This window comes from Polypterus senegalus, chromosome 17, assembly GCF_016835505.1.
Source record: "Polypterus senegalus isolate Bchr_013 chromosome 17, ASM1683550v1, whole genome shotgun sequence".
Classification (NCBI taxonomy): Eukaryota; Metazoa; Chordata; class Cladistia; order Polypteriformes; family Polypteridae; genus Polypterus; species Polypterus senegalus.
In genome coordinates, this window is record NC_053170.1 from 46,407,244 (window position 1) to 46,420,715 (window position 13,472).

Genomic DNA, 13,472 nt, shown 5'->3' on the forward strand with positions numbered 1-13,472 from the left:
TCTGTTTAAAACAGTCATTAAGAAGGCAAATTTTAATACAATTGTATTTATTACTTATGGTATTTTAATAAAATATGTGAAGTGTCATAACTCAGGTAAAATTTTTCCACTAATGTAAGTTTGTCTACAAATTATTAATTTATAGAAAAGTCATTGTCCTTCATAAAATTCTCTTATTTAAACAAACAGTAGAGCAGAATAAAAAAAAATACTTTGCTTTCTATTCCTGAGAACCTGGGTGGTTAAGTTTCGGTTTTCCATGCTGAACTGTCAGGATCATGAGCTGACATGTAATATGAGAAGGTGTGGTGAAAGTCCCATTGTATTACAAGAAAAAGACCAGCAAAGTACATTCTGTTAAAACCTGACTGAAGGTTCAAACATATTTAGATACACAGGGTTGGACTTACGTTAAAGTGAAGCTCTTTGTTTGATAGGCTACATGCTTCTACACCGTTATTGTTCATAGAAAAATATAAGGACAGATATCGAACTCAAGCAATATTTTAAGAGTTAAGTGGTAAGAAACTTTTATACCTACTTAAACGTATATAATCTGTTTAAATAGATAATGTATACTTATTTTTTTATTGCATTGTCATTTAAAATGAGCTCTATACATACAGCTGCTACTGTTTTTAAGCATATAAATGATCAATTATACTGCAAAAGCTGGTCTCAGTTAAATAACAGGAAAACTGCAAGAAAATTGCAAATTGCCTAATGTTCTCCAGCACATGCTTTAAAATCATTATTTATTATTTGTGCATTTTTAGAGCAATATAAAAGTTGCACATAATCCTGACCTACTTACTATGTACATATTATTGTAACTTAGTTTGTGCTGACAGCAAAAATTTAAAATGCTTTGTAATCACTGTGTGTAAATTTGATCAACCCTGTACATATATAAGAGCATGGGACACATACAAAAGTTAGTTTACTTTCAGACCAGAAAGGTAAATACTAAAGTACCAAACATCCAGATTGTTTTAAGGCAAGTATTTATAAATTGAAATTAAACCTACAAATATTTTTAAAGTAGAATTGGAAAGTATTCAGACTATTTCACTTTCTGCATTCTTTATTGTATTGTAAATTTAACTTTAGATTAATAAATTTGCTCTTTTAGCCCATCAATATACAATTAAATAACCCATAATGACAAAGAGATAAAATGTTTTCAGAAAGATTTTCAAATATATTAAAAATAAAAAAACTGAACTCTCGAGTTCATATTAAGTATTCAGACCCTTAATTCAGTATTGTACAGAAAGCACTTTGTCAGCATCTACAGCTACAGCTCTTCTTGGGTAGTCTCTACAAGCTTTGCACACGTGGATTTGGGCAGTTTATCCCATTCTTCCTGAGAGATCCTCTAAGACTTTGTTAGATTGGATGGGAGCATCTGTAAACTGCCACCTTTAGGTCTCTCCACAGATGTTCTATGGGGTTTAAGCCTGGGCCTTGGCTGCACCACTCAAGAACACTCAGAGACTTGTCCTGATGTAACTCCAGCATTGTCCTGGCTGTATGCATAGGGTCATTGCTGTGCTAATAGGCGAACAATTACCCCAGTCAGAGGTTCCATGCACTCTGAAGCAGGTTTTCTTGAAGTGCTTTTTTGTATTTGACTGCATTTATCCTTCTTTCAATTCCTTTTCCCTGCCCCTGAAAAGCACTCCCACAGCAAGAGGCTGCCACCACCATGCTTCACTGTAAGGATGGTACTTGACAGGTAATGAGCAGTGCCTGGTCTTTATGTGATTATGTTTGGAGTTCTGTCCACAGAGTTTAATTGTTGTTGCATCCAACCCAAGAATTTTTTTCCTCATGCTCTAAGAGTCCATTAAATGCAATTTGGCAAGAGTAACTCCTGTCTAGCCACTCTACCATAAAAGCCAGATTGATGCAGCACTGCTGAGATGGTAATCCTTCCTTTTTTGAATCTACTATATAATTTCAAATTTACATTTTACCCATTTTGTGATTAACTGTAACTTGTCATATCTTAGAATTCTTTTTCAGGGCCTTACGAACAGTTTGAAGTGATACAAGAGTTTCCAGCACAATGGATCAAAATGCCCTCATCAAAGCGATGCAGCAGTTCATCAGCGCTCAACAGGAGGAGGCAGAACGGCAGAGGAGAGAACAACAGGAAGTGGCAGGACAGTGGAGGAAAGAAATTGAAGCAATGACTGACCTATTCAAAATTGCCATATCTAAACTCAATGAGCCAAGCTCTGGCCCTTTAGTTAAGATGACCCTACAAGATGACCCTGAAGCCTTTCTGAAAATATTTGAGCGTGTGGCACGGCACTATTGCTGGCCCGAGGAGACTTGGTCCCTAAAGTTAGCTCCACTTCTGTGTGGCGAAGCTCAGTTGGTCTATGCTAATTTAGATGATATAAGTGCAGAGTCCTATACTAAAGTCAAAGAAGCCATTCTGCATTGTTTCAGAACAGCTTCTGACTTGTACAAACAGCAATTCTATTCACTGAAATTTCAGCCTGATGAGTCCCCTCGCAGTTTCGCTCAAAAGCTAAAGGATCTAGCAGATAAGTGGCTTAGGCCTATGGAAACTGAAAAAATGAAATTATTTGACAAAGTTGTGTTGGGACAGTTCTTGCTGGTTTTGCCAAAAGAAGTACAGGAACGGGTACAGGCACAGTACCCTAAAGATCTGGAATCTGCAATTAAATTTGCTGAAGAATTGTTTGATATTTTATCAAACCCTGAAGAAGGTCCTTCTCACCAAAGGTTTAGGTTAGCAAATGATCTCATAAATTGTCCAACCCCCTCATGTATGGCTGGCAATGTGTTACCCACCAGGAAAAAAGCAGCTTGTGTGGAAAACATCTCACCTAGACTCCAACAGGATGTTGCTTCTTCACATTATGATGACAATTGTGTTTCCATTTCTGAAAAAGTGGCTGATGTCAAGACATGTAAGAAATCTTATTCTTGTTACCACTTTATGAAATTAGAGTAGTCATCTATTTATGCAGATTTAAGGTTTGTAGCTCTCATCTTGACTTAATATTTCCTAATCTTTACTTTATACTTTATGTCAATTAATTAATATTTTACATGTTTAAAAAGTGAGAACACTTTCATGAAAATGTGTATATAATTAAATAAAATAATAGCTTACATATTAATATCCAAATGAGATATGGAATTAAAACATGTAAATGTTTCAAATTTAAAACTGGCTGTAGGACAAAGGTGTGAACCAAAAAGCACTAATTTTAAAATAATAAGTCATTAACATGTATTGTTCATTCCTAGTTATTGTTTATTTGGACCATTTCTTTTTCTGTGTTTCAGTGTTTTTGTTAATTGTGTTGCTTTCTTTGTGTGACACTGCATAATACAGAAATTATGTGTGTGGTTCTTACAGTCTGTGTGATACTGCTCTTTGTAAAGAGCAATATATAAGGGGAAAAAACAGATTGTTTGATTTGGTGATCAAAAACTGATATTTTATGCTTATACTTAAAAATTCATCTGCTTAAAATAAAGAGAGCATAGTTATTAGCTTTATATTATTTCCATAGAGCTTATTGCTATGGTACAGTGTGCTATTTTAAATATAATTATATATAAATACATTTTTTGTATTTATTTTTCGAATTGTAATCCTTTGCATTTTTTAAGACAATTCTAAACTTTAGCTTTTTTAGCCCTCTGTTTTTTTTGTATTTAAGCTAAAGAGAAACTTAATGAAGATTATTCACCTGCTGCTAAAAAACAGCGACGTACTTGTGATAGTGAAGAACCACTGACAGAAAGTAAGGATAGTTATTAATTGTGAAATGTAATTTCTTTTTGTCCCACAGTTATAAAATTGTAATTAATTGGTCATGGCAACAACAAAGCAAGCAGATATTCATCTGCTATGTCAATTTCTTTGCTGGCATATGTGACCTTCCTTTGCTGTTTGTCATCTTTATGTGCTGTTTACCCTTTGTACTCATTGCTATTTGTATTAACTGGTCACAATATGATACAAAACCAGAAGAATAACTTTAAATAAAATGACTAGTTGTTATTGTCAGAGTTATTTTAGTATTATTTTAGAATAACTCTACTTAGTACATCACAATTTTTTTTTTACATTGGGGTATCTAATTATACTGCTCAGATTCAGAATGTTTAAGAATAAGTAGTTTTTTCCATTTTATCGCAAAATCATAAATGTTATTATTAGCACTGCTATTTTCTGCTCTTTTGTTTATTGGTTTATATGGTGTTTCTACCCAAGAACGACCAGGCCTGTGTACTGTGTAACCTCATCAGCAGGACTGTATTAGGGTTGACACCTTGCACTTCCTGTTTATCTGAGATTACAAATAGAATCTTCAAATCTTTAGCGCATCTTTTTCTGATTAGCATTTTATAGCAAAAAACATATAGCTCTCAGCTTCCTGACTTTGATTTTTGGATTTTTTTAGGGCTTTGATGACAGATAGCCCAGACTGTTGAAAACATGGTTAGAATTACAACTTCATTTCGTGGTCCCTTATTCCTTAAATATTACCTTTTCAATCCACTATGACAGCACATTATTGGACAGATATAACACAACATAATCAGTAGTTTGACATCACAGTCTCTGACACCACAGTCTCTAGTTTTGAATGGAATATATAGGCTTATAGGGTTATTATTGACACTGAGCACACATAGAAGTGGGAAGAGATGAAGAGGAAAAAGAACAAGATAGGGTCGTTATTGCCACAATTACAAAGTACAGTGAAATTCTTTTTTGCAAATGGCATTCAAAATGCAACATATCACCACTCTGTGGCTTCATGATTATTGAGTGGAACTGCCTTACTTCTAAACTTCTGCCTTCCTTGCCTGAAAAATCTCAGAACATATTTGTCATTAACAGACAAACAGAATACATATCAATACTTAACAAATATTTACTCTGTTGAGTCATTTTAAAATGCATCATCACATGTTAAAGGGAACCCTTAAAGAATGCTATTGTCTCTCAAGCTGTCATAGTCATGAGTATAGTAACTCTCTTACATAACACAAAGGGTTTGCCTAACAGGCAAAACCTAAATGTCATCAAAACCAAATGTGTTTGCCCTAAATGTTGAAACAGATTTTTGCATGATCAACCATGTTTAGAAAAAAAATACTTTCCTTTAAATATTGTTTTACAGTTTATAAAATGGTAGAAGAATCAAGAAATGCTATATCAAGGATATACGAAAAAGTGAAAGATTTGTCATGCACGGGAACAAAAGAAGCTTCCTTTTTAGCAGAACTAAAGTATGTGTACCTTTATTTCACTAATGTGTCTGCTTATTTATCAATTAATTGTGTTTACTTTATGAAATAATGAAAAAATATATTAAAAAGCATATCATTATTATTAATTATATTGTTTCACTGTTATTGAAAAAACATTTTTAGCAATATAAGCCACTCTGCTTGTGTTTTCCTGTTGTAAACTAACATAATAAAAAAGGAGATGAGAGGAAAAATATTGGGTCCAGTGTTTTTACCATTATTTTTTAAGCATTTCTAAAATTACCTATATGCTTTCTTTAGGTTTTCTTACAATAATAACGTTAATATTACTTATTGTGGATTATTTAATGGGCAAAATAGTTGCACATTTTTAAATATAACCTTATATACAAAAGTGAAGAAAGATTTAAAAAGTATTTTATCACCACAGTGTAAGTATGTAATGTCACAGCATGGTACCTGTGTAACCACAAGAATGAAAAGCACAACAGTTGTGCAGTGTTGTCTGAATCTAAAAAGCAATTGTCTTTTGGTTTGTTTTTACAGAGAAAAGATAGAAAATTTAAAAGAAAGGAACATTTCTGAAAAAATATTCATTGGAATATATGGCAGGAGTGGAAGTGGAAAGAGTTCACTGATTAATGCTCTTCTAAATGAAATATGTTTGCTGCCCACATCATCAAGACAAGCTTGCACATCTTGTATTGTCCAAGTGCAGGCTCATGGAAACTACTCCGAGTACAGAGCCGAGATCGAATTTATCAGCAAGGAGGTGGCTGTAGCCTGTTAATAACCACAGTTTGTAAACATTACATGAAAATTAGAAATTTAGACTTAAATGCTTGTCTTTCATTGTTGTTCACCATATGCAACATGCTCTGTAACACCCATTGTGCAGAACATACTTGGTATCTATAACATTTTCATTTGTTTACTATGAAAAACTTTGCTTTTAATTTCATTTGGATTTTTAATATTTTATTGAGATTATTTACAGTATTGCCCTGTCTGTTTTTACACATCTTCTACTATAAAAATACTACCGTCACATCATAATCACATCTGCTACTATTAAAATAGAATCAACCAAAGTAAAAAAAATGATATTCTATCTGTGTATGCATATATACTGTGGACCTTCCACACAGGCAGCATCCAGACTGCACTCACTTTGTATTCTTGATGTGTTCAACCATGAACTCAATACAAACAAGATGACTTTTAGGCCAAATACCCTTATTATAGGCTGATGTTTATGTTTTTCACTAAGCTCATCAATCATTTTGTATACCTGTCTAGTTGCTGTTCAACTGAAACTATCTTTTTTCATCCCATTTGGCTTCCCAGGATCAATTTTTTGTAATATACAAATTTCTTTCTTCCTACCAACTTCACTCTCCTGTTAATTTCGTCTGACTACCTACTTGCTGCAGACATTTTTTGGAAACTTTATTTTATTTCTTCATACTTAATTTTTGCTGCTTGTTTTCTGAAAAACTTTGCAGTTGCAATTGTGCTGGCTAAACCTAGTGAAACAAGTGGTTATTTCCAGCCAGATTTTAGTTCTTGACAAAGAGGGAGAAGAACACAGTGAACACTATCTTGATACTGTTTACTGCCCCCTCTTAATATCTAAATTCCTGTTACACAAATGATTATAAAAATGTTAATAAAAAATGTCTGAGCCATAGAAGGTGATGATACTTTAGTTTCTGGCTAATGGAACTCACATGTTTAATGATACATAGCCCTTTACTCAAAAACATTACAGATTGAAAGGTTATCATTTTGTAATTTTGCAGCTCAAATAGTTTCACACATTTTTTTTAACCATTATTGACCAAACATTGCTATATGCTTTATATACATGTATAAAAATGTTCTTTATTTTAATATCCTTATGTTTTATTGCAGGAATGGGAAGAAGAGTTGAAAGAGCTTGTAGAGAACTGTAAAGAAGACAATAACCAGGATGACAGCGAGACAGAAGTGAATGAGGACACTGAATATGAAAGTGCAAAAGCAAAAATAACAGCTGTTTATGGAAAGAATGGACTAAATAAAAGCTTTTCTGAATTGACTAAAGAGAAAATCAATGATATTTTAAATTCTACCAAAACATTTACTTTAAAAACTGTAAGTATTGTATTTAGTGTTTTGGTAATTCGTTGGATACATAATGTTTTTGTTAATAAGTAAATTTAACTTTATTTAACTTTACTTGCAAAACATTTTAAAATTATATTAAATTTAAGTCCAGGCTCTGTCATACCAGCCAAGTTTAATTAAAGTCTAATTTTACACTAATTTATTATCAGGTTATTGTAAAATGTAGCTTTTTACATTGGCACTCAATTATGTTTATGTGAATGATACAAACCATACAATGGATATATTATAATTTACTTCATTTAGGCTTCCCAATTGTCAAAGATGATATCTCCTTATATAAGGTGTGATGCTGATGATGAGACCCTCTGTTCTTATTGGCCTCTGGTGAAGGTTGTTAACATTTTTGTTCCAAGAACCCCTCACCTACCAAGTCAGGTTGTACTGGTTGATCTTCCAGGAACTGAAGATCCAAACAAGGAAAAAAATAAAAAGTGGAAAGAGGTATCTGTTTAGTTTAATTATTTGCTGTCTTTTGTGTTCTAAACTACATGGTAATTAATACCTGTTTTTAATTTCTCAAAAAAGTGTTTTAGCAAGTGTTCATTTGTTTGGTTTGTTACGGATATACACCAAGCAGAACCTGACCAAATCACATCAAAAATCCTAAATACAGGACTGAGACGCATTGTCAGTGGAGGAGAGTGCCGAAACATAACCATCATCTGCACCAAAGCAGATGAAACTGGCATTGGAAGGTGAATTGTAATTTTAAAGATTTTAAACTACTTAAATTATAACTTTTGGTTATTTTTTATAATTTGACTTTAAATAATTTGATTTCATTCCCAGTGATCATAACATACTTGGAATTTCAGGACAAACTGTAAGTAGATTTGTCTCTTTTCATGCTTTTGGCACATGCATATTAGATATATGTATGTGTGTGTCTTGGGTTTCATCTGGCATTATGTCTGTTTTGCAAGCTAAATGATGAAATGCAGCCTTGAGCAGAAACAATTTATATTTCAAACTAAACAATATTGTTTTTTATTAGAATAAAAATTGTATTTCTTTGATATTAACTCTGAATTGTTTGTTGTAGCATCAAAATAACACATAGCTTGCATGCTTATAAAAAGATGTTGCCATTTTCAATGTTTCTGTTTACAGGACTCATATGATGAGGACCAAAGAAGGATACAGAGTATACATGTACAGGAAAGAAATAGTGAAATCAAAAGGAGAATTTTTTATGAATGCAACAGAAAATTAAATGTATGTATTTCTGCTTTTACTTATTCAGTCACTAAATGTACTTTCTTACTGGAAATGACAGAATCAAGTATACAGTATAAAAAGACAAAACCTGCATTTTAAAGGATTTTTTGTTTCATATAGAATAAAATACAATGTTAGTTGCAATTAGTTTTAATTATGAGTCTATAATAGTAGAAGAACAAGGAATTATTTTTTGTTTTGATTAGATTGCACCATGTTTTTTCGTATTTGTATAGAACCTTATCATGGAAAAATCTGATTAATAAAAGGCACTCCCTTCTTTACAACTCTGACATTTGTTGTACTAAATTCACAGAAAACAGTAGTAACTGCATCTGTCTGTCCATTCTCTGTACTCAAATTTCAGGTGACATGAAGTACCTCAAAAAAAACCTCTGTTTATATTTTTATGGGCTTACTTTTTCCATTGTGAATTTATCTCTGAGTAATCAAGAATTGCTCAGAAAACATTACCACTGTTACCAGGTTTAGAACAATCACGAACACAGTTACACAAAAGCAAATTTAGTATTCCTGACTAATATACTAGTGTACATTTGGACTTTAATGATGTCCTCAGAGAAAATAAAAAATGTTTTTATAATTCTGCCACACAAAAATCAGATGACAATTGGCAGACCCCAAAAAAAATCCTGTATGGGTCACCTAAGATAAATTAAACAATTTAGTTTTGGTGTGGCATTACTGTACATGCTCTTGCATGGAACAGTAAGCATCAAGGAAACCAGGCTAAAACATTAGTCCCCCATCTTGTGATCAGTATGTTTTTTATTGGTGAGATCAACATAGTCGCTTTCAATGTGGAGTTTTCACATTTTCTCGTTGTTAATGCCTGTTATATCCAGACATTTTGGTTTTCTTCCAAAGGAATGAATGTTAGGTTAACTGGTGTCTCTCAAATAGCCCCAAATAAGCAAGCATGGGTGCAAACATGACTAATCTGTGCAATGTGGTGGTTTTCCATAAAATGTATATTGGTTGCGGTGGACTGGCGCCCTGCTCGGGGTTTGTTTCCTGCCTTGTGCCCTGTGTTGGCTGAGATTGGCTCCAGCAGACCCCCGTGACACTGTAGTTAGGATATAGCGGGTTGGATAATGGATGGATGGCAGGTATAACAGTCTATAATCTTGTATAGTGTTTATAGCAGGTATATTATATTTTATTTAATATATTTTCTGAAATTGTTTTTTGGTTCTGAGGAGCATGCTGTCCATGATCTCATTGAAGTGTTTACATTGAGTTCTACAGAGTATTGGAATAACAAACAAGGCAAAAAGAAAATCCTAACATATGAAAAAACTGGTAAGGCAGTGGATTTAGAAGTGATATATTTCTACAGATAAAATTAAAATTTAATATTATCCTATATAACATAAGACTGATATTAAATTTAAATAACCTGAAATATATGCAAGTCATATTTTGTTCACATATAATCCATATGTGTAAGCAACAGTTCTTCTTCTGTATTAAGCAATACGTGAGTCATAATGGATAAGTAAGTTAACTAGTATGTAAGAAGCAAGAAGGTTAACTGGCTAAAGAATGTAAGAAAAAAGCAATAGTTTTCCAAAATAACACTTCCACTACTTCTCAGCTTCAAATATGCATTTCATTGTGAAAGATTAATCATTTGCAATTTCATTTAATTTTCAATTAATTTAATGTAATGTCTACAGTATGATGCATTCAGGTTTTTGTTTTGTCAAGTCAAGTCAAGTTGGGGAGCATGCACTGGTACAGTGCATTGCCGCACCCGCTACACAGCGAAACAACTCAGGATCCCGGTTTGCAACCCCCCAGGCATACACGCGGTCCAGTCCGTCCTCCAGAAATTACCCTCTATCTGCCGCAGCCAGGTGTTCCATGGGCGACCCTTTGGCCTGGTCCAGCTGCTCAGGTCCCCAACAATGAGGATCTTACAGGCTGGATCACCCTCTGGGAAATGCGCCACATGGCTGTAGTGCCGTAACTGACGCTCCCTCACAATGCAGGTAATGTGCCTCGTTCGGGACTCCATGAGCAACCGCTCATTTGACACAAAGTCAAACCAATGGTACCCAAGGATTTTCCGGAGAGACACGGTACCAAAGGAGTCCAGTCTTTGTCTCAGGACACTGGATAGCATCCATGTCTCGCAACCATATAGCAAGACAGGAAGCACCAGGACCCTAAAGACTTGGACCTTCGTCCTTTTGCATAGATATCAGGAGCGCCACACACCCCTTTCCAGCAACCTCATGACCCCCCATGCTCTCCCAATCCATCTACTGACTTCACAGGAAGAGTCACCAGAGACATGAATGTCACTGCCAAGGTAAGTAAACCTCTCAACAAGGTCAACACTCTCTCCGCAAACAGACACACTGCTGATGGCTGGGCCCAAGAGGTCATTAATGACCTGGATCTTGGTTTTTAATCCAGGACACTTGCAAGCCCAGACACTCAGACTTCTCACTCAGTCTCTCGAGTGTTCTGATCAGTCTCCATTGACTCCGCTAAGATCACAGCTGCATCAGCAAAGTCAAGATCTGTGAATCTTTCTTCACCAACAGATGTCCCACAGCCGCTGGACACCACGACCTTGCCCAACACCTAGTCCATACAAGCATTGAACAGAGTAGGGTCATCACCTGGATTGCAGCAACTATAGGAGGATCAATCAATCAATCAATCAATCAACATTTATTTATATAGCACATATTCATACAAAAAATGTAGCTCAAAGTGCTTTACAAAATGAATAGAGAAATAGAAGACACAATAAAAGATAAACATAAGTCAACATTAATTAACATAGAATAAGAGTAAGGTCCGATGGCCAGGGTGGACAGAAAAACAAAAAACTCCAAAGCTGGAGAAAAAATAAAATCTGTAGGGGTTCCAGACCAAGAGACCGCCCAGTCCCTCTGGGCATTCTACCTAACATAAATCATCATATTTTCATGGAAGGACCTGATGATGATGGTCACGTAGACTTCTGGCTTTCAGTCCATCATTGTTGGAGCATCATGATGCTTTGAGTAGGTGGTGGTGGCGCAGGCCGCCACCACAAAGAAACCGGAAAAGAAACAGAAGAGAGAGTAGGGGTCAGTATGGATTTTAGAGCCACCATGAATAGTTATTATGAAGAATTGAACATACAGAGTATCAGGATTATGTTAAAGTGAAGTTATAAAAGGCCATGTTAAAGTAATGTGTTTTCAGCAGTGTTTTAAAGTGCTCTACTGTATTTGCCTGGCGAATTCCTATTGGCAGGCTATTCCAGATTTTAGGTGCATAGCAGCAGAAGGCCGCCTCACCACTTCTTTTAAGTTTAGCTTTTGGAATTATAAGGAGACACTCATTTGAAGATCTAAGGTTACGATTTGGAATATAACGTGTCAGGCATTCCGATATATAAGATGGAGCGAGATTATTTAAGGCTTTATAAACCATAAGCAGTATTTTAAAGTCAATCCTGAATGACACAGGCAACCAGTGTAGTGACATCAAAACTGGAGAAATGTGTTCGGATTTTCTTTTCCCAGTTAGGATTCTAGCAGCTGCATTCTGCACTCGTTGCAAATGATTTATGTCTTTTTGGGTAGTCCTGAGAGGAGTGCGTTACAGTAATCTAGTCTACTGAAAACAAAAGCGTGAATTAATTTCTCAGCATCTTTCAATGATATAAGAGGTCTAACTTTAGCTATGTTTCTTAAATGAAAAATGCTGTCCTAGTGGTCTGATGAATATGCGATTTAAAATTCAGATTACAGTCAACAATCACCCCTAAATTTTTACTTCCGTCTTAACTTTTAATCCTAGTGCATTAAGTTTATTTCTGATAACCTCGCTGAATCCATTATTGCCAATTACCAAAATTTCAGTTTTCTCTTTATTTAGTTTGAGAAAATTACTATTCATCCATTCAGAAATACCAGTAAGACATTGTGTTAGTGTATCAAAGAGTCGGGTCATCAGGTGCTATTGATAAGTACAGCTGTGTGTCATCAGCATAGCTGTGGTAGCTCACATTGTAACCTGAGATAATCTGACCTAACGGAAGCATATAGATTGAGAATAACAGCGGACCCAGGATAGAGCCTTGTGGAACACCATATCGGATATCATGTGTCTTTGAGATTTGATTACCACAACTCACAAAGAATTTTCTCCCTGCCAGGTAGGATTCAAACCAATTTAAGACACTGCCAGAGAGGCCCACCCATTGACTAAGGCGATTTCTAAGAATATTATGATCAATGGTGTCAAATGCAGCACTCAGATCTAAGAGGATGAGAACAGATAAATGGCCTCTGTCTGCATTTACCACAAGTCATTTACTACTTTAACAAGTGCAGTTTCTGTACTGTGATTTGTTCTGAAGCCTGACTGAAAAGTATCAAGAATAGCATGTTTATTAGGTGGTCATTTAACTGCATAATGACTGCCTTCTCTAAATTTTACTTAAGAAGGGCAGGTTAGAAATGGGTCTAAAATTTTCAAAGGCAGAGGGGTCAAGATTATGTTTCTTAAGAAGGGGTTTAACTACAGCAGTCTTAAGACAGTCTGGAAAGACCCCGTATCTAATGAGAATTTACTATGTCCAGAATATTGTCAATTAGACGCCTGATATTTCTTTGAAAAACCTGGTTGGTATTGGGTCAAGGACGCAGGTGGAGGTTTCAGTTGAGAGATTATACTATGTAATTCAGGTAAATCTATCCTGGTGAAAGCATTTAATTTGTTTATAACGGAGTACCGGGGCTTTGGAGGTTCTGCAGTGTTGGGGAGATATACTATGT

The 13,472-nt window shown here is 34.9% G+C and overlaps 1 protein-coding gene across 1 annotated transcript in view; it reads left to right on the top strand.

Moving 5' to 3' along the window:
* The first annotated feature begins 375 nt into the window (after positions 1-375).
* Positions 376-13,472, top strand: part of LOC120517987 (nuclear GTPase SLIP-GC-like) — a 29,594-nt gene continuing 16,497 nt past the window's right edge. Inside the window, exons 1-11 of the mRNA XM_039740532.1 lie at positions 376-520; positions 2,016-2,948; positions 3,711-3,794; positions 5,184-5,292; positions 5,821-6,046; positions 7,189-7,410; positions 7,690-7,887; positions 7,972-8,141; positions 8,236-8,269; positions 8,557-8,661; positions 9,885-9,987. Coding sequence (XP_039596466.1) covers positions 2,072-2,948; positions 3,711-3,794; positions 5,184-5,292; positions 5,821-6,046; positions 7,189-7,410; positions 7,690-7,887; positions 7,972-8,141; positions 8,236-8,269; positions 8,557-8,661; positions 9,885-9,987 — 2,128 coding nt within the window. The 5' untranslated portion in view covers positions 376-520; positions 2,016-2,071. The remainder of the gene's footprint in view (positions 521-2,015; positions 2,949-3,710; positions 3,795-5,183; positions 5,293-5,820; positions 6,047-7,188; positions 7,411-7,689; positions 7,888-7,971; positions 8,142-8,235; positions 8,270-8,556; positions 8,662-9,884; positions 9,988-13,472) is intronic.